Here is a 22,563-nt window from a genome sequence, read left to right as displayed (position 1 = left end):
CAGTGGGAGCGTCAAGTCAGGGTTGTCTGGCAAAAAAGTTGAACCAGGCTCAACTTTTGCTGCAACCCAACACAACGTCATCTGGTAGGGTGCTCTGTTGGCCAGTCACACACGTAAGTGAACATTCCTAGTGGATTACTTTGTAATGTGAACGCTGTATTTCTACTGTTTACCTCGCAATCTTCGTGACAAAAGATAAAATAGTTGATGCCCTGATAACCAGAATTGAAAAATCCTGTCTGTGAGTATTACAAACCTCTGTGCAGTGTTTTGTCTAATAAACCTTTATTCGCACAATCTGTTACTCCAACTGGACTTCCTGGTTCGTATTTCATTGTCTCACCGGTACCTTAAACAACATGTCCCCACCAACGCAGACAGCCTCCTGCGTTGTTTTAACGTTGGGCTGTTTTCGGCCTGACTACTGGCTAATACTCACAAACAGGATTTTACAACTTAGCTATTTTATACCATTATCTTTTACCTATTTTAACAATCACGAGGTAAACAGTAGAAATACAGTGTTCCCATTCAGCCCCCTCATTCAAATGAATGAGGGGGCTGGGTTTTTTCAAATTGTATTAGCTGATTATATGATTAGTGTTTCAACACAATCTTGGTAGCAAATTATTTGTTCCATCATCTCAAAAGTGACTGTGTTCTTGCTTTTGCATGTAATTAATTTGGTGGTCTACCAAAATAATATTGGTTATCTTTTTGAGATATTGAATAAGAAATAGAATGACATTTCAGCCTATGATGGAGAAAATGGCAAAGGACTCTAATGAGCATGCTCACTCATCTGCCACCTGCATCATTATACCTCAGTCATCTAGATCTGCTAGTAGCCTTTGTCCATCATTGGTGTCAGTTGCAGCTCACCTCCTACTATGTGCTACAATAGCATGTGGGTTACAGTATGTAGCTTTGGATGCAAGGCCTTCCTTATTTCGCCATCTTTCCACCCCCTCCCTCTCTCCCTCTCTCACAGCCACCTGGCCCTGCCTCTGAGCCTGCTGGCTGACCAGATGCACCCTGAATAAAGCAGGCCTACAAGAAGAGAAGAGGGGACATAGAGGTTGTTATGGGTGATTATTCAGTCAAATCCAGTTTTTGACAACCCATAGAAATATAGTAAAACCACAATAAGCCTTTTTGTGATTGCTTAGAAACAATTAGATATCATTTTAGTGTGGATTTGTATCTGTTACTTAAGGGCAGAAAAGAAATCAAACCCATTTTGATAGGATTACACCTTAAGTTATTCAGTGGTGTTCAGAAATGTGTATTTGATTGTGCATGATGGCAAAAAGAAGGGGCAGTACCTTCTCTTAATGAACTGTTTGTGTTTATCCGGCAGCATTTGCTTGTTTGTTTACACAGCCAAGTCCATGTGGATTCTCACACATTGATCGTGCTCTCTCAATTATCAGTTGTCTAATTAAAATCAGATTAATGTCTTATTTACCCCAGGCTTAGAATTAACTTAGCACCATCCTCTGTACTTTCTAGAAGTAAACTGGCGGAGGGAATAATGGGCAGGAGTGAATAAAGCATGCAGGCTGCCCAATCTCAGCCAGGCTCCATTATCTTAACCTGCATTGTATCTACAGCAGCACTACAGCACGAGGCATAAATCAGACAGTGATTTAAGTTTAACTCAGTGAAGATGGAGCGCAGAGGATAAGAGACAAGAGGAGGAGAGAAGAATAACTCATTCATGCGCCTCAAGTGTCCCCCAGTGGGTTGGCTAGCAAGGCAGGGCTGAGCCAGCCGCATTAAGAAGCTGAGACAAAAGAGGGCATCAATGAAAGAACCTGGAAGAGGGGGGTAGTTAGTATGAAAACATTTTAAAGGGAGATCCCTGCATCTCTTGAAGGGGTAGAGGGGAGGGTGGTAGAGAGTGGGGTTGCAAAAGACCCCCTCCCTCACACACACACACACATGCAGATGCACACACACTTTTGTCTCCCTTGGCACGGCCTCTTGTTTAGCCTTTAGGTGCCAAAGCAATTAGTTATGTTAATTGCAGGGGCCATTGCCGGTGAATGCAGGTTGAATAGAGCCAGTCAGCAGTGGATGATTGGCCAGGATCCATGCGGGAATGGGTGGGGGGGATCCGTGGGGGTGGGGGTTGTGACGTCGCCGGAGCACCCGGCCCATGAAAAGAGAGGAGAGGACAGTGTGTGGGAAAACAGGGGAGGAGCTAGAGCCGAAAGAGAGAGATTGAGAGAGTGGGAAGCTCAGAGCTTGAGAGAGCGGGCACCAGAGAGGACGCAAATTCAATGAGAAAGAGAGAGAGAGAGTTAAAGAAAATAAGTACAACAGCGGAGGAAGATTCAGCGAAGGAGATATTAAGAGTGATAGAGAGAGCTTCACATGAAAGAAAGAGAAACAGCAAAGACACAGAAGTAAGAGCGAGATAGTGTGTGTGTAGTGCAGCGTTGCGCTGGTCTGCTCGGTTATCTGTCTCCATCTGGGTGCCATCTGTGTCTCTGGCTCTGGCCTTCGCCACACTGGAGCTCACATATGTGGGAATGCAAACACATGCCTGACATATGAAGGCGTGGAGTCACAGAAAGAGACAAAAAGGATAAGAAAGCAAAACCTCGCCACTGCAGCTGACTTTCTAAAAGGACTGAAGAGTGGACTCTACTAGAGTGGAGGTAGGAGAGAAGAGTGTGGATTTCAACATGGAATTTGTGTTTGTGTCTTTCTGGGTGTATTTTCTGTGAATAGTGGTCATATATCTCTATTGTGAGCATGTCTACTTTTGCAAACAGTGTCTGTAGTGTGTGTGTGTGTTCCATCCTAATTCCCAAAGCTGCTCTGTACTGTACAGATGGTGCCTCATCCTTTCCTCTTTATCTCTTCATCCATGTCCTGTGAGGTAGGAGGGAAGGAGGGATGCATTTGTCTGCCTGCTTCCTTTAACAGTGCACAAAAACTTCTGCTGCCATATGGACAATATATTGATTGCTTAGGAGACTCTTGTTATCTTGTTGTTGAAGTTTAAAAGATTATGGTCATTTTCTTGAGTGTCATTGAGATGTTTAGTTTTGAGGAAGAAATTCTCAGGGCAACTGTAAAGTCTAAATTTTTGCTTTCCTTTTTCTGTTTATCTCACTCCATATAGCCCCTTTCCCAAATGCACCTTTCAGCTTTCAGTGTTTGGCATCTTGTGGTAACATCAGTAGCAGTAGCAGATTTTTTGAAAAGGATGCTGTGGCAATTGGACATCTGAGGTTTTAGGAATTTTTCCAGAAAACCTTCCTCACATCTTTAGTGAGCACAAGAGAAGCTATATTCCCAGGTCTAGCAGCCAAAACATGTAGCCTTCTGTTGTTTCTTTATTTTTCAACTTGCCCCTGATCCCCCCCATCTGCTTCCACTTGTGGCAAGTAGAAGAAAAGCCGAATCTACCTGGAATGATTATGTTATGTTGGAACAGACGTCTTCTTTTCTTTTTCTCTAAGTAATACTTATGTGTAAACATCAAAAACTGCTACATCTGCCGGATAAATAAACCCAGCAATGGCTCCATGTGTGAAAGGGGCTTATCTCTCTCAGCTGTCATTTACTCAGATAGTAATTAGTTTTTTCCACATGGCAAGCAGAGCAGAAGAAAGTAGGTAAAGAAGACGTGTGCATCTGTTGTACAGTATCCCAGACATATGGGAAGAGGAGGGGAATTGCCGTGTCTGTCTTTCATGCTGTGCCTACATGTTATACAACACCGACATCAGTGGGAATGTGGATCCCAGTGAGTGCAAATGTCACATGGATATTGTGTATAAGTAACTCGAGTTACAATGTTGGAACACTGTGTTGTGATATGGGTAACTTTGCTCAAAGTTACGCATCTAGAGTACCTTGCAGGAGAAAGTGTGTTCATTTTTTTGAGCGTGGAGGGAGGAGTAGGAGGAGGTGTGTGAGGGAGAAGCAGACAGAGAAAAGGCAGAGAGACCTGGCTATTGTCACACCAGACCAGGCCAGTCCATCAGGGAGATAGGAGCGACTAACTGTCGGCTGTACAGTCTCAAACCAGAGACCCCCGTCTGGTCTGCTGGACACTGTCACACTCCTGACAGCAGACGCTGTTCTGTATCTGTGTGTATGACTCTATGTGTTTATGCAAAGATCAAAGATGTGACATTTAAGTTTATTTTACTTCCATTCATTCCTGATGGGCAAGTTACCGTTTTTGTCTTGGATTTATGTGGCTTTGAAGTTTTTGATCACATACTTCACAAGTGTATGGTTGAGTCTAAGGAAGTGAGTGGGTGCATGTGTGTACCAGGTGTCATGTAGACATTGTGTCTGCTGAAGTACAAGGTTACTTGTCTTATAGCTTTCTGTAGCTTTTTTTCTTTTTGACCTCACTCCCAGCTGTGACTTTCTCTACTGAAAATGTAGTAATAAATGGAGTAACAGACCATCATGACCCTTGCTCACCCTGCTGTTATCTGAAGAATTCATCCACAGAATATCCCCTTTTTCAACACACACATACACACAGAATAGTGCAGCTGCTTCAAGAGTTTGATGCAGGAAGTGCTCTATTAGTTCCAGTGGAGAGGACTGTGATATCTGGCCCCAGGGGTTCAGTGAGAGGTTCTGTGTTTGAATGTGTGTGCTCGCTTATGTGTTTGTGTGTGTGTGGACATGAAAGGGTTAGGTCATTTACTCAACAGAAACCGCTCAGTCACTAAAAGTAGCGCTATGAGTTATTGTTTCATCTCAGGGACGTCTCCTGACTGTGTAAATGGCTGTGTGTGTGTGTGTTAGCAGGTGTGCAAACACATATCTGTGTCAATGAGCATCTAACCACCTACGCTCCCTAATCTTTCCTATTGCAACTCCATTGACATTGTATGTGAGCCCCTCTCCTTGTGCTAAGTGCATAAGTCAGGCAGGGGCCTAGTGACCCTTTGCCGGCCTGAGAGACCCGCTCAGTGACCCAAGACAAGAACTTTATTTACTGGGCTGGTGCGGTCTGAGAGGGAAGAGTATCAGTACACGCTTAAAAGGCTTTGAAATTACCTCAACTGAATTCCTCAACCAAATCAACTCAAGTTCTGAACTAAGATTAATTGACTGCATAAATAAAAGAAAAAAAAACACAGCTGCTAACATGTTAGCAAACAGTTGCCTACTTAGTCCTCCAACAGACACAGATCAGCATGAGCGTCCCACTGGTGTTGTTTTTCTGGCTACACAGTGTAAGTAAAATATCTGTTAGCCTTTTAGCTATTGTTTAGTCCACCAAATCCTGAGATAAAACATCTTTGTCTTTAGCTTGCAAGCTTGTTGAAATTTCTTAACTGGACATATGTCTTATTCAGCTCTTTTTGAGCTTACAGGTAGCATATACACGGTTTATCTGAGCTTGATGGCTCAAAATGGCTTCACTTTTATATTAGGGGTTGATGAGAGCAGTGAGACGTAACTCACAGTCTGTATGATCAGATCAGAGAATCAAAAACATTTGCTAAAAGGTACAGAGTCTTATTCTGTTATTTCTCAGTGTGTTCAGCAGTACTAGCTACTCTGACATTACACAGTAATTTGAATGTTAATATTACAAGGGAGCCATTAAGCTACATTTTCCAATACTTAACCAAGGAGGCAGAGAGAGACAGAGGGAAGATTGACGTTTTGTAATAGGATGCATTTAAACTTGTGTAAGTTTCTTGGAAAGACAGCGTTGTTTTTCTAAATCAACACCCAAAAGGCAATAGTTGATACTCAAGAGGATTCGCAAGAGCAAACAAATTGTATTTGCTTGTGTTGTTGGGTTTGCTGGTGGACAAGAAATGGGTGGTGCAGCCTCCCCCCATGAATTGTCTGTCATAGCCATTATTTTCTCTTTCTCCCTTTCCCTCTTTCTCCTTCTGAGAAAGTGTGGACAAAAATGGGTGTATTATCACTAACAAAAGCACAAAGAAACTCATTTGTTTTGCTGAGACTAGAAATGTCAAGTAGACACACACATTGACACTTTGTAGTAGACAATTTTATGTTGAAACTACATCATAATCCTACTTCACCATCAAGACAAATTGTGTTTGTTGTCAGAACATATACTAAAAAATACACTGAGTTCTTAAACATTGTGCACTCAAACCCATACAGTATGCATACACAATGATAACACTCATCAAAACATGTCTCTGCCCACACATTCACAAACATACACTCATCCTCCACAGCTATCTCTGTCTCATTCTCCTCATTGTTTTGAGCACAGCTGGCCTCTTTGTTTTACTTATCTGTCTCTCTCAGCGGCTGTTGAGCTCTGGTCTTTTATACAGCTGGGCAAAGCTTGCCCACAGCTCTGCTCTATGGACCATACCTACTGCTCAGCTTTGATTCACTGCATCCCCAAAACCTGAGGTTGACAGATTAGTCATCTGTATAGTCTGTGCTTGGGGAAAGGATAATGTCTTTGTTTTACTACAATACAATAAGTACAATTGTTTGTAGTTTTTCATATGCTTTGCTTATGTTCTCAGTGATGTGACTCACTTTCAGTAAGCTTCACAACATCTTTGACTGACAATATGTTTTTGAAAGCCTAATCAGAGAAATGTGAAGATTGCACAACCTGCTATACTAAGTATATAATGGCTAAGTGTCTAGGCAAAATACTGTTTTTCTCCCAGTTTTGAGAGTCTCAAAATGAAAAGGGAAGATCTTCAAAACAATGTGTGTATATCCATCAACTATCATGTTTACTGTCAAGAAACTCTGAACTTCTACTCGCCTATTCATTGTTCACTCTGGATAATTGTCAGTGAAATGCCTAAAATGTAAAAGTAAAGGTTTTGAGATGGACCTAAACACAAAGGCTATTGAGTCATTGTACCAACACTCTCAGTCTGGGTCAAGAAAGGCCGTGTAAATGTCTTCAACACGGCCCGTGGTGATAGCAACATCTGGTTGGACCTGAGCCCAGGCCATTTGGCTGTTAAGGCCTCTGACACCTGGTCTGAAACAGGCCAGTCTTAATGTGTGCTTTGTTTTCTCATGTCTAGACCTTGTATTTCGTTTTATGGACTACCGTAACGAAGTACGGAGTTGAGGAAAAACAGTATTTTGCCTGGCTGCAGTTTAAGTAGATTGTCTGGGTTTATAATGTACAGGAGCCACCCAGTCTTAATCCTCCAAACACACATGATGATATACATCTTCATTGTGTGTCAGGGGGGCTCTATAAGTCTGTTCTGACATCATATGATTTTCTTTCACTCTGAGAATAAACATGCAGTGGGGGGAAAAAAGAAAATAAGGACAATACAACTTGATTTTACTGCTGTCGTGCTTCTATAAATGCTATTGCTGATTGTTTTTTTCTTTGCAGTCTTGGGTTTAAAGAATCACCAGGCTCATGATGATTGATGGGCAGGCTAACCAATTAGTTACGGAGAAGTGAGAAGGGTTGTAACCAGATAGGCAGATAATCTACTGGCCTCAGAGATGGGGAGCTGGTGTGAGAGAGTCTGCGTATGTGTGTGAGTGTGTGTGTGCCACAGCATTTGTGGTTCTGATTGACAGATTTGAATTCTCCCTGTTATGTCATAGTTGTTATTTGTGTGGGTGTGTGTACACGTGCCTCAGGCAAGCCATTTCACAGGTGTGTGTGTGTTACTTCAAGGATAACTGTCCTCTCTCCACTAAGCCGATGACAATCCCGACACCTGGTAAATGGGGCCAATACACACACACCCACACACGATGACACACATCCACTTCCAGCTCTATCCCTTGTGGCCCAGCTGTGAGTGACGCAGGCGTGTGTCTGTGTTTAAAGTTTGTGCCACTTTGAATAACACGCATGAATTTGACCTAGTGACAATGCAGCCTGTAACAAAGGCCGAATGCAACTACACATGTGTGAGTCTATGTCAAATACATACAATTTTACACCTACATTTACTCAGTCCTCAGCCATGGGCCTTCTTGCTTGCCTATATTTTTTTAACCATAATAAAGTTGTGAACTGGGAGGTGCTGCTGTTAATTGCTATTTGAAAGTTTTCTTCTTTTAATAGTATCTTCTAGTGTCCCTCAACATAGGAACATGGGAGTCTCTTGAATAATTTAACAACACTATAGGTTTATGTTATGGTTCTTTATCAAAGAACCAGATATTATCCAGTGCAGTTGCACATGTTTTGTACTGATTCAACCGTGAGAGTTTCATCCACATCCAAGCCTTGGAAGTGCTTCAAAGTTAGTGCTTCAAGACACTTAAAGCCGTTTATTCAGAAAATGAACAGAAGTTTTCCTCCCACTTTGCTACTTTATAATAGTTGTTGATGTCACATTAAGTTTCAGTCCTCGCTAATACAGTAATAGGGGTTGAAGAAGTCAAGAACTCAAAAAATTTTAATTATCTCTTAACTTTAGTGTTTTGGAGTTTTTGTAGTCGCTAACTTCAAATCCCATCCAGTATATTCTCCTCGCTTTTCTCCCTGCGGCTTGACCTCATGTACACGTGGACACTGTCCATTCTCACTGTCCAACCTCTGCCAAACCTCCTCTCCCTCCCCTGCTTCCAGCATCACATCACTATGCCTCTTTTATTGCTCATTCTTCGTTTTTATGGACAACGTCTGTCTGCCTTGCCGTCCCCTCTTTCGTTTTCTCTCTCTCTCTGCCACTAAGTACATTTCCATCCCAGGGTCCCTTTTTTCACTATGTGGCATGCTGGATTACAGCAGTGTTATTGTAATTATCTCACTGAGTGATGAGGTTATGCGAGGGCTTCTCTCACCATCACTCTGTCTCAGGCAAAAGTTCACTTCAGGAACACATCTCTTTCCTGCACATGTGTGCAGGAAAGTCACATACATGTTTTCTGTTTCTTTGTCCCCTCCTTCACCAACAGTTCTCTTTTTCCCCATTTCTCTTTCTCTAAAAGTGTCCCTCCTTCATCTCCCTGTCTATGCATACATCTTTCTCTCGCTTTCCCCCTTACTGTCAACCTTGCCACCTCCCCATCTCCCCCCAGAGCAGAGTGAGGAGCAGAGTGTTGATATTGGGTTTTGTCCAAATATGTAGTCTACGGGACTGGAAGGTGGTAATGAGAGCCAAGAAAAACAGCCTGGCTCTGAGTCTGACAACTAGACTTATCTTTCAGATGAAACCAAATGAAAACAGTATTTTCTGTCCTTGTTATTCCCTCCCTCCCATCCTCCATCCTTGCGTGCTCCCTGCGTGCATCTGGCGCCTCTAATTTGACGACTAATTTCTTATTCCTGTCGGGGCTTGTTTAACACTCTTGCTCGGTCTGAAAAGATGTTACTGTCATAATACATGACAGTAACACCTTGGTTCTAATGTAACAGAGTGAGAAACATTTAAATTACGGTTTTGGTTTAATATAGAACTTAATTTGAAAATAATGCAAGTATGGATGTATTTTTAAATGACCTGTAGAAACCTAGATTTGTAACATGTAGCTTTTCATTATATTGTAAACCAGTATACTGTAAACTTCATTGTAAAAAGTATCTGGTGACTGCTTGTGTGGAAGTGGGGCAACTGTATCGTGGCAATGTAACAGTTGAGGGGTTGTCACTCCCAAGAGAGCAATAATATAAATTAAGTTTATTGAAATAAGCAGAGGGGACTCCTGATTTTCAGAAATATGACACCATTCACCGAAAAGCCTCTAAAATACTTAAGTCCTTGAACCTGTTGTTTAGCCATGAGGTTAAAACAACAACCTGACACTGAGAAAGACCATGCACTGTCGAATTATCAGTTTTACAAGTGGATGTGGTTGTGTGAGTGTTGGTGCATACACCCTTGTTTTTGCAGTGTGTGTGTGTGTGGGGAGGTCAGGAGGGAGCGCAGGATAGAGGAACAGATGTGTGCTGTATTGTGGTGGTGTGCGTGGACGGACGGGGACCAGGTGCAGCCTTTGTCTCCCCGGCATTTAAGTCCAGTCTCTTGCATTCAGCCGCCTCGTGCCTCCCCTCCCTTCCCCTCCACGTCCTCCTCCTTCCTCCTCTCCTTGGAGGGAAGGCAGAAATGTGTGTGTGTGTGTGTGGGGGGGGGGGGCTGCCTTGACTCAGTGGAGGAGGCTCCAGCAGTCCCTTCTGCACCCCCTTCTCCTCCCTCACAGGTGACTGTTGGAGGTCCCAGCTGGCCAGTTCTTGGCCGATTAGATCCATATGGTACAGGAGGAGGAGGAGGAGGAGAGAGAAGTGCCCATCAGTTGCATGGGTGCTAAGGGGGCTGTTAGCTTGCCCCTTTTTTGCCCTGAGCTTCAAGACAATTCCTCTTTTTTATCCTTTTCACTTCACTTATCACTTTTTTCCCTCCCTGTATGCCTCACCATTTTTTATGTTTACGCTGGGGTTTGTTTTAATATTATTCCCTCTAGTTAACTTTCACATCTATTGTTGTCTCTGTTTTTAGTTGAGATGTTGTTTTCATTGCTGATAATGTCGGGGCTCTGTTAGTTGTTCAAAATAAGGGGTTATTTTTTGTTTCAAATAGTGTGAGTGTGGGTGTAGACAGGATAATGCTTTTATGCGTCCAAGGAACACACCAACATTTGACACTTTTGTGCTGTTTTATTTAGAGTTAGAAAGTTGATTAAGTTCATTTCTGTGCACTCATGGTCCAGTAGCCTTAGCTGTTAAGCTACCCACCAAAACACCCAAGGTTTTGTTCAGAGTTGGGAAAGTGATGACATTACTTAAACGTTGCTGCGTTATGTTGTTGGTTAGAAAGCAACAGTGCGTAAACTAACTCACTACAACCTTAAGTTTTGTTTTCTTTTGTAAAAACACACAAGATACAACATGTATTTATGACAGCTTTCGAGTTGTTGTAAGGCATTTTTTATGAGGCTAGGTTAGTTAGTTAGCGTGGTTTCCCTCTTGTTCCAGTGTTTGTGTTAAGCTAGGCTAGACATGCCCTATCCTTATCTTTTCGTCTAACTCCTTGTAAGAAAACATGTATTTCGCAAAATTTTGCAGTATTTCTTTAAGCTGTTTTAAAGTTTGATTCAGTTAGCCTGGTTGCATGTTAATGTGTGTGTCTGTGTGCATTAACATGGCCTGTGTTAGCTATGTGTCTGAGAGCCCACATAGTTGTAGCATTGCACATACTCTGAATTGTCTTTTGGCTTACTGATAAATTAGTCAGGCCTGTGTTACATCTTCTCACACCTCATCTACAATGACAGGACAGAGATAGCAGTATGGCACAAGCACACACACACAAGCCTACATCACCACACACACTTGCACACACATGCCCCATGACTCACAGCTGCCAGAGAGTTTAAACTTCAGAGTTAAACCATGAGCTTAATAAACCCTAACACTGAACACATTTATTTATATATCCCATCAAGTGTAATTTATTTGTACTGACTCAAAGTAGGTTATCCATCCTCACTTTACACAAGGAGGTAAATGATTGTTCTCTGCACTTTATTTGTCTTGTCGTTTCTGATTTCATTATTTAATGGATGGCTTTCAGTCACAGGGCTCAGTGGGATAGCCCTGTTCTGTTTCTATCTCTGTCCCTTTCTGAGCCTCATTCTGAATCATCACCTGCAGAGGCAGAGGCAATTAAAGCTGATTGAATGTTTTAATGCAGACAAGCGTCACCTGAAGCTGAACAAACAAGGAACACCTGGCTAGCAACAACAGCCATCACCACAGATACACATGACTTTTCCCCATCCCTGCAATACCAACTGTTGTGAAAAGCAAATAAGTTAGCTAAAGTAATTTATAAAACTAAACTTTATATGTATGCCATCTGTTGACAATAGGAAGAACAGCAGCACAGAACGGTATGAGCTGAATTTACAATTATTTTTTGTTATAAATGTTAAAAGTATTTTGAAAAGAGTGTAGATGAAGTCTTCAGCCTTGTCAGTTTTATATTCAGTATGCATGGCATTTCCATGTAATCCTGTTGATGTGTGGTGAGGAGCTTTTTGTACCTTGTCTGTTCCATTAGCGCAAAGGTGACAGGTGGCATTTAGACCAGACAAACACCCCGCATCCTCCTCTAAGCCAATATTCACCTGAGTTAACATTAAACCACTTTGTACACTGTGTGTGTGTGTGTGTGTGTGTGTGTGTGTGTGTGTTTTGTGGCTGCTGTGACAGCTGCCTCCCCTGATAGTCCTGTGACTATATATGGTGGACTCAGGTGCTTGCAAGCCAGATGAAGTCATCCAACTATGTACGCTGTCTAATTGACAAGCAGAGGCAATTCTCTACGGGCTGTCAGCACTACATGCACACACACCTGATGTCTCCTGTTTTTGCCATTACCTCTGGCACGGCTAACGACAGACCATGCCACATCTTAAGATTGCAGCTGCAACCTAGTTTATCAGTTCTATACTGAAATGGGATGTAAGACATATGTACAATATGTTTGTATCTGTTGTGCATATTCATATTCCATGGCATCATGTAGACCTGTCATTCAAACACAATTGGCCTCCAAGAAGCTTTACTAGGATGAGAGTCAATTTGGACACAAAACTACTGTTCACTGCCAGTGGAGAACTGTTGATGATGTGTCAGCATGTCAACAAAGTACTTGTGAACACATTTCCATGCAACACTACTGTATAGCACACACTGAATGCCCAAATCCTAGCTCTTGTGTGTATATATAAAGTTGTTTACATGGTAACAGTGTTGACACTAAGGCCATATGCCCCATTGATTCTGTTATTGAGATGTCAGTCTAATTTCCTGGCCATACGGATGGTGTGTGCAGAGCTTTGGTGTGTGTGTGTATGCTGCAGGCAGCTTCCTGCGGTGCACTGGCACACCACGTGCGTGGTAGGTATGACAGTCCAAATGTCTGCATGGATCCCTCCTTCCTGCCCCCTATGTTGGTGAACAGGTGGAGTGATGGCAGGCAGGCCACAGGGCTGAGAAAGAATGAGAGGGAAAGAGGCAGAGGAAGAGAGGGTAAAGTGGACTGCTAAACAGAAGGAAGAACAGTCAAAGCTGTATAATGCGTTGCAGACTTGACAGATGAGTTGCATGTAGGGCAGATTGAGAAAGTGTGCCGATAGATCGACTCTAGGGAAGGCAAATGGCTGAAAGATTTGTTGTCAAACTGAGAGTTCAGCTAAGTTTCTTTTTGTGTGCATGCTTGTGTACTCACTTATACTTTTGTAATTTAACTTTTCTCTGAATTCTTAATGCATTGATTTCTATATGTTTTTACATATTTTTGCACTCACAAAATCTAAAATGCTTTTTATTCATTCAAGAGAACTCCTTTTGAGTTCTCTTTAATTTTACCTACCAACGGCTTAATTCTTCCAACTTAAGCCTTTATAAACTGGGACCCTGTGGCTCAAGGCCATGCAGAGTTCATAGCTGTGAAAAAGATATAAAGGGTGCCATTGAAGCCAAAGCCCTAAAACCATGAATCCGCATTTAAAAAGCTGCTCTCTGCTGACCCATGACCTGTGAGACCATGCTTGCCTATTAATCGTCCATTCTTGAAGCAGTTAGAAAAGTCTGATCCACTCTAAATGGAGATGGGACCCGGCCTTCATGGATCTTCAAGAGACAAAGACAGCTTCTGATCCCACATCTCCCCACCATCACACCCCCATTTCACTTTCTCCATAACCCTTATCTGGTGGTCTCATTCAGTGGCAATAGCATATTGAGAAGTTGCGTTTAACATTCAAAAGCTTTGCCGATCTTGTTAGTAAAGCGTGAAATAGCCTCGTCCCTTTCTCTCTCTGTCCCATTTTTTAACAACCCCCCAATTTGCTGGGGAGCTCAATGAGGGGGCATTCTTCTCCCACACAATAGACTTCTTCAGCATTTCTTCTGTTATTGATCTGAATGGTCGGGAGTGAGGGGCTAAACTTTAGCCATCTGGCTCTTTGATGGGGGGTTGGAGGGTGGGCATTTTTGATTTCTTTTGTTGCTATAGACCTAAAGTTTTTGCATTGATTTAAACTACTGAGCTGATAGGGAAAGGAAAAGTGGGCTTTTTATTTGCTTGTTTATTTGCCATGTGGATGCTTTAGTGAGTTTATATCTTTTAACTTAGTTTGTACATTTGTGTGTGTGCTGTAATATAGAGAAATGGTACAGTGTGAAAAAGCATACCTATATCAAAACACGTGTTCATATTTACTGAGTAAATGACACACATGAAACACATTTCAAGTAATTCTAGTAAAAACCTGGTTTTAATTTCATTCATTGCCGTGGCCACAGGACAGCAACCTTTTCAAAAGCGTTCTGGTTTTTGACTGACAGCTGACCTCTCTTTCCTCTCTCTCTGCAGACAGTAGAGAGAAGAAGAGCCCTGCCATGCCCGGTTCTCCTGTGGATGCTAAGACTCATTCCAGATCAGCCCCCAGCAGCAGCGCCAGCTCCACTATGCCACCCCTGCCTTCTGTCAACCCCAGCGGCCCTCGCCCGGCCTCCTTTTCCACCACAGCACGTAAGGGTCATTCTTGAATTCTTTCTTGTCCAGAGTTTCTATGATTGTATCCTATGCAAACCTCTGATGTTACTTCACTTATTATTACCCCTTTTGTATTCATAAGCTAAATTTGTAGGTTGTGTTTGGACTTCTAACCACTGATATTTTGATACATTTAACTTCTTGTTTCAATTGCACTGAGCTGAAAACACACATACCACATTGGTATCCATAGTCACATAAGTGAAAGCTTGAAGGTTGAAAGCATATGTCCCCTCTAAGGAGGGATCATCTTAATTTCTCCCCTCTTCATCTCACCTGTCCTCCTCCAGTGACCAATGGGAATCATCATTCCCCACCAACCCTGAATGCAGTGCCATCTCCACCGCAGCGTTACAGCAATGGGCCATCCTCTTCCTCTTCCTCATCGCTGGCTAACCAGCAGCTGCCGGCCACCTGTGGGGCTCGCCAGCTGAGCAAGCTGAAACGTTTCCTGACCACGCTGCAGCAGTTTGGCAACGACATCTCTCCTGAGATTGGAGACAGCGTCCGAAGTCTAGTTCTGGCCCTTGTGGTAAGTTCTTCGTTATCGTGTTAAATATAATTTCTTGTAGAAAATCTGGCATTATCTTCTCTTCATGACTTAGATTAACTTTGTTTCAAGAAGCGATTTTTTAATTGTATCTTAAACTTCACTTTCACTCCTAGAATTCAACAGTTACCATTGAAGAGTTCCATTCACGGCTTCAGGAGGCCACCAACTTCCCTTTACGGCCATTTGTTATTCCTTTTCTGAAGGTAAACGCATCTTCAACCTCCTCTCCTACTTCCTATATTAGCTTTGCATTATTCCGTTGGATTACTTCCTTTTTTCTTTGCAGCAGTATTTTTCTTCCCCCTCCCAGTTAAGTTTTTAACCTTACACCCTATGGTTACCCTGAGACCTGTCAGAATCATGTAGCCCTGCTAAAAGCATCACACTCGGATGAGGTTGTCAACCATGCCACATTATTAAGCACAAAATAACAGGTGATAAAGAGAAGGTCCTTGACATCAACACAACCCTCTTTCAGTATGATCTGAATAATCTATGGGCAATCAGATTACAGCTTGTGAGTCATGATGAAAAAGTAATATGTTCATTACATTTTATTACTGTGTTTCCAGGACACAGTGCAGTAGTCTATAAATAGGCATCTGTGTAGGTTTTCTAATTGAATAAACTGCTTCTCTGCATTTCAAAGTAACTATCAAGATTTGCGTGTTGACTTGACAAGCAACAAATGAGTGTGTGTGTGTGTTAAACAGCCTCTTGAGCCCCTTTGTAACCAGGGGAGTCTACAAAAGTATACTTTTTAGGAGGTCCCCTCAGTAAAGCAGCCCATAAATCTTCAGTTAGTTGTACTGCTGTAACTTCACGCAGTCAAAATCGACTCTTTTTCCACGCTTACCTCTTACTCACCTTTTGGAGCCCCTCCATCTGTCTGTCTGAGAGTGCAGAGACAAGAAACCTCTGTTCCCCCTCCTTGAACTAATTTATTACAAGTGGGTGGGGTCCCCAACTTGATTCCAACTCCTTGAGAGTAGTCTGTCTTAAGAAAGAGAGAGAGAGAGAGTGGGGGAGAAATTGACAGATGGGACAAAGTCATGGGGTGAGGAAGTGGAAAAGAGAGAGAGGTGGGTGAAGAGGAGAGAAGGAAAAGTGGGAACTCGGAAGTGTGAAACATGCCTATAAAGTGTTCCCTTCCCTTTTTTATGGGTTTCAGTGCACCATATGGAGCTGCTGTCCCGTTAAAAGAGCATTCAGCTGCCAAGGCGCCGCCAATCTAGCATCCGCCCCGCTGTACCCCAGAGAGCCCTCTGCTCAACTGACACACAGCACATGTGTTCGCTAGCTGGGGCCCCAGGGAAAGAAGGGAGGTAGAGGAGCATGGGAGACGAGCAAATGAGAGCACAGGGGTGTTTATAGAGAGTAGACTGTAAAGAGGAGGTATCAGCATCTTTGTGAAGAAGGTACACCAACAGAGGGAAGTGCTAGAGATATTGTAAGTATTAGCTAGTCAAGACAGAGCAGAAAAGGCCAGATTAGAGGAGAAAAGGGTCTAGGTTTACATAATCTGCTAGATGATGGTTGAAAGTGCTTCATGATAGGAGGAGGTCAGAGTCACAAAATGAGAACAGTATGGTTATTTAGTTGGTTTCTCGAGAAGAGGGAGTGAGGAAGTGGTGTAATTGCAAACACACCAGAGTCTGTTCCTAATTAGGGAAATGCAGGGAACACAAGCGAGATGGAAAGATAGGACAGAGACAGTCACAGATAAATATATAAAAAAAGAAGGTAAGGAATGAGGGAGAAGTGGGGTTTGTGTATCATTTGTTTTAAAATGTTTCTAAGTTTATAAGCCTCTGTATTGTCGTGCATATCTATGCTGTGACCAACTTCAACAGCTTAGAAAACTCAGCCATTTTCATCTGAGCCATGAAAGCCGCAGCCACCATGGAAGCAGCCACAGAACAACACCCACACCCAAATTGAGTCTTACAGTCAGACCTGAAGGAGTCAATGCCCCCCTTAAAACCCCCTTATTACCAGCCAGGCGTCTTCCCCAGGAGGCAGATCTCCTCTGTGTCTCTTAGCTCTGTTACAGTGTTCAGCAAGTTCTGGTCTGTTTGCTTGAGAAGCTACATGGTGCGTCTCTTTTTCTGTCAGTCTCCATCTGCCTCTGAATGAGTATGTGAAGTATGACTGATATGTGACTGAATATGTGAGTGGCAGACGACTGACATTTACCCTGGTAGAACAATGCTCTATCCAAATTATCCAAGATTTCTTAATTTTCCTTTTCCCAATCGTTAGACTGGGAATTAGATTAATTCTGCGAATTAGAATGAAACCTCACCATTTTTTTTCTTTCTTGACAGGCAAACCTACCCCTTCTGCAGAGGGAGCTACTCCACTGTGCACGGGCAGCCAAACAGACCCCAGCCCAGTACCTGTCCCAGCATGAGCATCTCCTGCTAAGCACCACCATGGCCTCCTCTCCAGACTCCTCTGAGCTGCTGATGGAGCCTCCTGATGCTGGAACCAAGAGACACAGCCCTAACAGGTTAGATAAAAGAACTAACTTATAGTTAGTGGAAGCATACATTTACAACCATCATCCATCTGCTTATTTTTTAACCACCCACTGCCCCCTCTTCTTCAGAGGTAAAGAGAATGGTTTCCACGAACGTCCACCCATAGCCATGGAGCCTGCCGCAAAACGAATTTGCACCATCAGCCCTGCTCCCCGACACAGCCCTGCCCACCCGCTGCCCCTCAACACCCAGCTTCACCCGACACCTCCACCCCTGCAGCACTATGCCCTGGATGACATTGCAGCACCACACATCCTACACCGTGAGCACAGCCAACGCATGTTGGAGATCCGTGAGCTCAAAGACAGACCCAGACTCCCCGGTACGTGATGCAAAAGCAAAATTATGCTTAAGTTATTTTTTGGCCAGGTTTCCTTGAGCACAGTCCATTTTTTCCTTAAGATTTAATGTTAATGACAAGATGCGAAGTTCAATCTCAGTAATGGCTGGTGGTAGTGGAAAAGTTCAGTTCATTAAAACAATCTATCTATTTTTCTTCTCATACATCATTTGTGCACATTAAACTAGATATCGAACTCAAATTATTCGAGAAATAACATTCCTGCAAACCACTTAAACACCATACCTTAATCTGGTTCCTCACAGCAGTGTGAATGCAAGTGGCTGATTCATTTAGAAATGTACACATTTGCATGAAAACAGACACACACACACACACACACACACACACACACACACACATATATATTCTGTGAGCGATAATGGGTGGTCTGTGTGTTTGTGTAGCCGTCCCCGTATATCTCTGGAGTCCACATGTGTGTGTATAAACAGAGCCATACTGTCCAGGCAAGGAGGGTTGGATCTACTCTGGTGTATATCTACCCTCCATTTGGGGCTTGTCAGCACACAGTGGAAACAGCAGTAGCTCACAGACACAGGCACACACACGCGTACAGAAACACACCTTGATATGTTCATGGTAGAGGTGCTGTGTTTACGAGGCCTTAGTCCCCTGTCTGACAGCCTCCCGCCCGCCTGCCGCCACTTAACTCATAGGCACACACACACACACACACAGACACACATAAACACATCAGTCCACACACTCGAGGCTTTGAACTGATGAACACTGATGAGAACCAGGAGTAGAGAAGAGGTCGAGGGGAAGGCTAGTGTGTGTGTGTGTGTGTGTTTGTATGAGGGGAATCATTATTCTCTTCAGCAAGCCTAGTGTACATGTGGCCTCTTGTTGGCTGTTTGTTACTCAATTTTAAGGGTGTGTGGTTTGTAGTCAGTGTGTGTCTGTGTGTATGGACATGTATCAAGATGTTTTTGGGCTCTGCATGAGCACAAGCTTGTGTGTGCAAACTATTATTACTGTTAAACGTACAATTAGATATTGCTTAAGTCATAGCATTGTGTAATAACCAAATTGGAATCAGATAGTTCAGTAAATTAGTGTGTGTGTGTGTGTGTGTGTGTGTGTGTGTGTGTGTTTATGGTTGTAATGGTCCACAGTGAGTAGACCGGCTGGTTGTGTTTAGAAGTGGAGCCACTCCACTCAGCCTGAGTGTCTCCCTACTGGAATGCTGTGAGCTCCAGCAGGGGAGGTGCTAAAGGAGAAGTTTGGGGATTGTGTGTGTGTGTGTGTGTGTGTGTGTGTGGTTGACAGCTGACTTCCAGATGTGTGCAGGCTCTGGGTGCTGGCAGTCTGTTTTGCATCAAAAGCTTCTCCTTTTCTCTTTCACCCCACCTTTCTCACTCACAATCCCTCAGTCCATCTCACATCTTTTTGTTTCTTATTTTTTTGCTCCCCATTTCAATGCTGTCACTCTTAATTCTGGATGTGAGAAGGTGCTGCCTTTTGACATTTAAGTCATGTATCTTCTGCTATGTGAGGAAAATATGGGTTCCCAATTTATAATCATCACAGGATATTTTGTGGTGAAATAATGAAGCTGTTTTCTAAACAAAGTGCAGTTTTGCCACAGATACAGACATACACACACCTTTCACTCACTTACTATCACTTGTGGCTTCTCTTACATTAAGAAGAATGTTAATCACATTTGCCTGTGGTCTGTCTTGTGTGTGTTTTAATCAGGCACTAACGGGGGCTACCGCGAGGAGCCGGTGGACCACAGACTGACAGACAGAGAGTGGGCTGATGAATGGAGGCATCTGGACCATGTAAGTCTGTAGACAGGCACCACTACTGCTAATGGCTTGTGATATAGAATGAATGTAAAATCTAATTAGCTTTACCGGGGTCCTATGCTAAAAAGTGTTTTAACTTTTCACAGCATGAAAGCAATCTATAGCACATCTGGACGTTAGACACGAAACGAGGTTTTCATGTTTTGCTAATTGGGATGATTTTCGTAAATGTCATAACAATGTTATAATTGGATCTTGGTTTTTTGCTGTGAAGATTTTTAGACACTTTTGACAAGTAAAACAAGTATTGAGCCCCCCCCACACACACACACACAACATAGTGGCCTCAAATTATATTACATTTAATGAGTAGTGATAAGATTTGGTTATACTTCTTTGAGAAATAGTTAAAAGCAGTCAATACAGTTTGGTGGCCTTCTTCATCCACTAGGTGTTGAACTGCATTGTGGACATGGTGGAAAAGACACGGAGGTCAGTGAGCGTGCTCAGACGATGCCAGGAGTCAGATCGCGAGGAGCTCAACTACTGGAGACGGCGTTCGAGTGAACAGGAAGACCAACGCAAAGGAGGCTCAGGCTCCGCTCCCTTCTCCAAGACACACAGCCCCCACTCTGCAGAGTCGGGTGGGTACCGCTATTTTCAATCCAATTATGTTGGTATGCCGCAGAGACCAATACTTTTGTCGTCAGTTCTGTGATTGGTGCCTATTGTTTTCCACAAGAGAAGATTGCTTCATGAACCCGGCATGAAGCCAAACCAATGAAAATCAGTTAGTTGTTACACTTAAAGGGTCAGTTCACCCAAATTACAAAAAATGCATTGACCCCGACGGTATTGTCTAGCCATGCAGATAGTTTTATTTGCCCGAGTTTTGAGATACAACCCTAAATGTCTGCCACACAAGAGCATGATTACAATACAATTTTGTTTGTGTGCTCCATGATTTGAGTTCTGGATGCTGGACACTGCTTTGAGCACGCCCAATGGATTTCCGTTCACCTCCATTGAAATGGGGCGATGGCAGAAATCTCAGACATAGATATTTAAGTGTAAATGACAAAGTTGTCTTTTCAAATTTGGGTGAACTGAAGTTTTATGTTAAATGTGAATGAGCATCATAGAAGAGCATCAGTCTCAGGTTCTGAAAAAACTGATATGTCCTGGCAGGAAAGTGTAACTATTGGCAATTTACTCAGGGATACAGAGGTTAGATATACATGAAGTCTCAAGTTTGTTACAAAACCTGAACCTAAATGAACCTAAATGTATTCTCAATAATAAGATATAATGATTTTAACATCCTGAGGTGTACTTACATGATACTAAAAGGTCTGAACACCAACCAGGACAGCCTTTCTTCTAGTTCATACTCTGTACACCGTCTAGTGGCCATTGATAGAATTGCAGCTAAGTCACATGTCAGTGTGTTAGTGAGTCTCTCCACAGTTAGTCCCCCAGTCTGCTGTGTACTGGCACGGTTCTCTCTGAATGCCAGCCTTGCCTTCCCCCTGCTGGTCCATAGTCACAGACAGGTGCCAGAACTGGCCTCGGCTATATCGGCCACAGAAGGGCCGTCCTGCCGTCCTGCAGGCTCAGAGACCCAGAGCTGGCTGACTTGCCAGAGCACCATCTGGGCCCCCAGCCGGGAAGCCTGCCTGCCTGCCTGCCTGGGCTCAGGCTGAGGAAGACTGTAGTGGGGGTGGAAATGGCGGCAGGGAGGGTGTGCACAGGCTTGGTAGATGAGAGAGGATGTAAATGATGGAGGATATAAGATATGGGGAAAGAAGAGATGTGCCAGGCAGCAGTGTTGGAGAGGCCGAGCCCAGTAGCGACACACAAATGAATTGAGATGCAGGGAGAGAGAGATTTGCGGGAACAGACAGAATGTTGACACAGCTTGTTGGTCCGCAATTCCCTCCAAGCCAAACACATTCCTTTCTAAAGCTGTCAGATGGCAGATCAGTCCAAGACTCTGCTAAACAACAATTACGTTAGTTGTGTGGCCTAGATATGCAGACTTGTTTGCATCGACGACAAAATAAAAGACTAGATGACAAAGATAATATCTCTGCCTGCCTCTGTGGCCTTTCTTTGTAAGCACTGGTTACCTTGATTGAGCTGTCAGTCAACCATTATTTCAACAATGAATCATCTTAATATCTTTATAAGCCTTGGCAGGTGCTAATCCCTTCTGTCTCCGCTTTCCCGCAGATTCCCAGCGCGACTTTGCTCCACGGCCAGGCTCAGCATACGTTACAGATGAGATCTGGAGGAAAGCTGGTAAGAACCACTGTCAAATTAGAAATTTACATTATTGATGTGTTATTGAAAACACTGCAAACATATTTAGTTAGATACAAATGTAATCATAATGCATTTTACGCAAGCAATAATCAAGATTACAGGAAAAAAAATTATGACACAAATGTTTAGAGATAATAGAACGCACATAACATGCAACTGTGTGCTGATCCGTGGTCTGTTTTTACTGATGCAATTGTGCAGAGTTTAACAAGCTGAGCTAAACTTAAAACACTTGTCTCCCCTGATATACAGAAGAGGCAGTGAATGAGGTGAAGCGTCAGGCCATGGATGAGGTCCAGAAAGCAGTAGCAGAGGCTGAACAGAAGGCTTTTGAGATGATTGCTGCCGAGAGGGCTAAGATGGAAAAGACTCTGACTGAGGCAAAGAGGAAGGCTCAAGAGGATGCCATCATGGTCATCAACGAACAGGAGGATTCCAGTGAGGTGAGCAGAGATTTTTTTCCTGCATTAAAAAGCATACAAGCACATCATGTCATTACATAATTTCTTTACATTCATTACAATTA

General features: G+C 43.1%; 1 protein-coding gene across 2 annotated transcripts in view; it reads left to right on the top strand.

The window, feature by feature from the left end:
* LOC122888999 (protein CBFA2T2-like) overlaps window positions 1–22,563 on the top strand; it is a 37,559-nt gene that overhangs the window by 12,427 nt on the left and 2,569 nt on the right. The window contains exons 1-10 of one of the 2 annotated variants that reach the window (XM_044165497.1): window positions 2,187–2,666; window positions 14,316–14,474; window positions 14,789–15,030; window positions 15,165–15,254; window positions 17,379–17,563; window positions 17,663–17,916; window positions 19,660–19,745; window positions 20,164–20,356; window positions 21,945–22,013; window positions 22,290–22,480. In XM_044165497.1, coding sequence (XP_044021432.1) covers window positions 14,342–14,474; window positions 14,789–15,030; window positions 15,165–15,254; window positions 17,379–17,563; window positions 17,663–17,916; window positions 19,660–19,745; window positions 20,164–20,356; window positions 21,945–22,013; window positions 22,290–22,480 — 1,443 coding nt within the window. In that variant the 5' untranslated portion in view covers window positions 2,187–2,666; window positions 14,316–14,341. Of the gene's footprint in view, window positions 1–2,186; window positions 2,667–14,315; window positions 14,475–14,788; window positions 15,031–15,164; window positions 15,255–17,378; window positions 17,564–17,662; window positions 17,917–19,659; window positions 19,746–20,163; window positions 20,357–21,944; window positions 22,014–22,289; window positions 22,481–22,563 lie in introns of those variants that run through there. The other variant, XM_044223977.1, reaches the window with a different exon arrangement.

Source organism: Siniperca chuatsi, linkage group LG2 (genome assembly GCF_020085105.1).
Source record: "Siniperca chuatsi isolate FFG_IHB_CAS linkage group LG2, ASM2008510v1, whole genome shotgun sequence".
In the NCBI taxonomy this organism is placed as follows: domain Eukaryota; kingdom Metazoa; phylum Chordata; class Actinopteri; order Centrarchiformes; family Sinipercidae; genus Siniperca; species Siniperca chuatsi.
The sequence above is the reverse complement of the archived record's forward strand: the minus strand, read 5'-3'. Positions and strand labels throughout refer to the sequence as shown.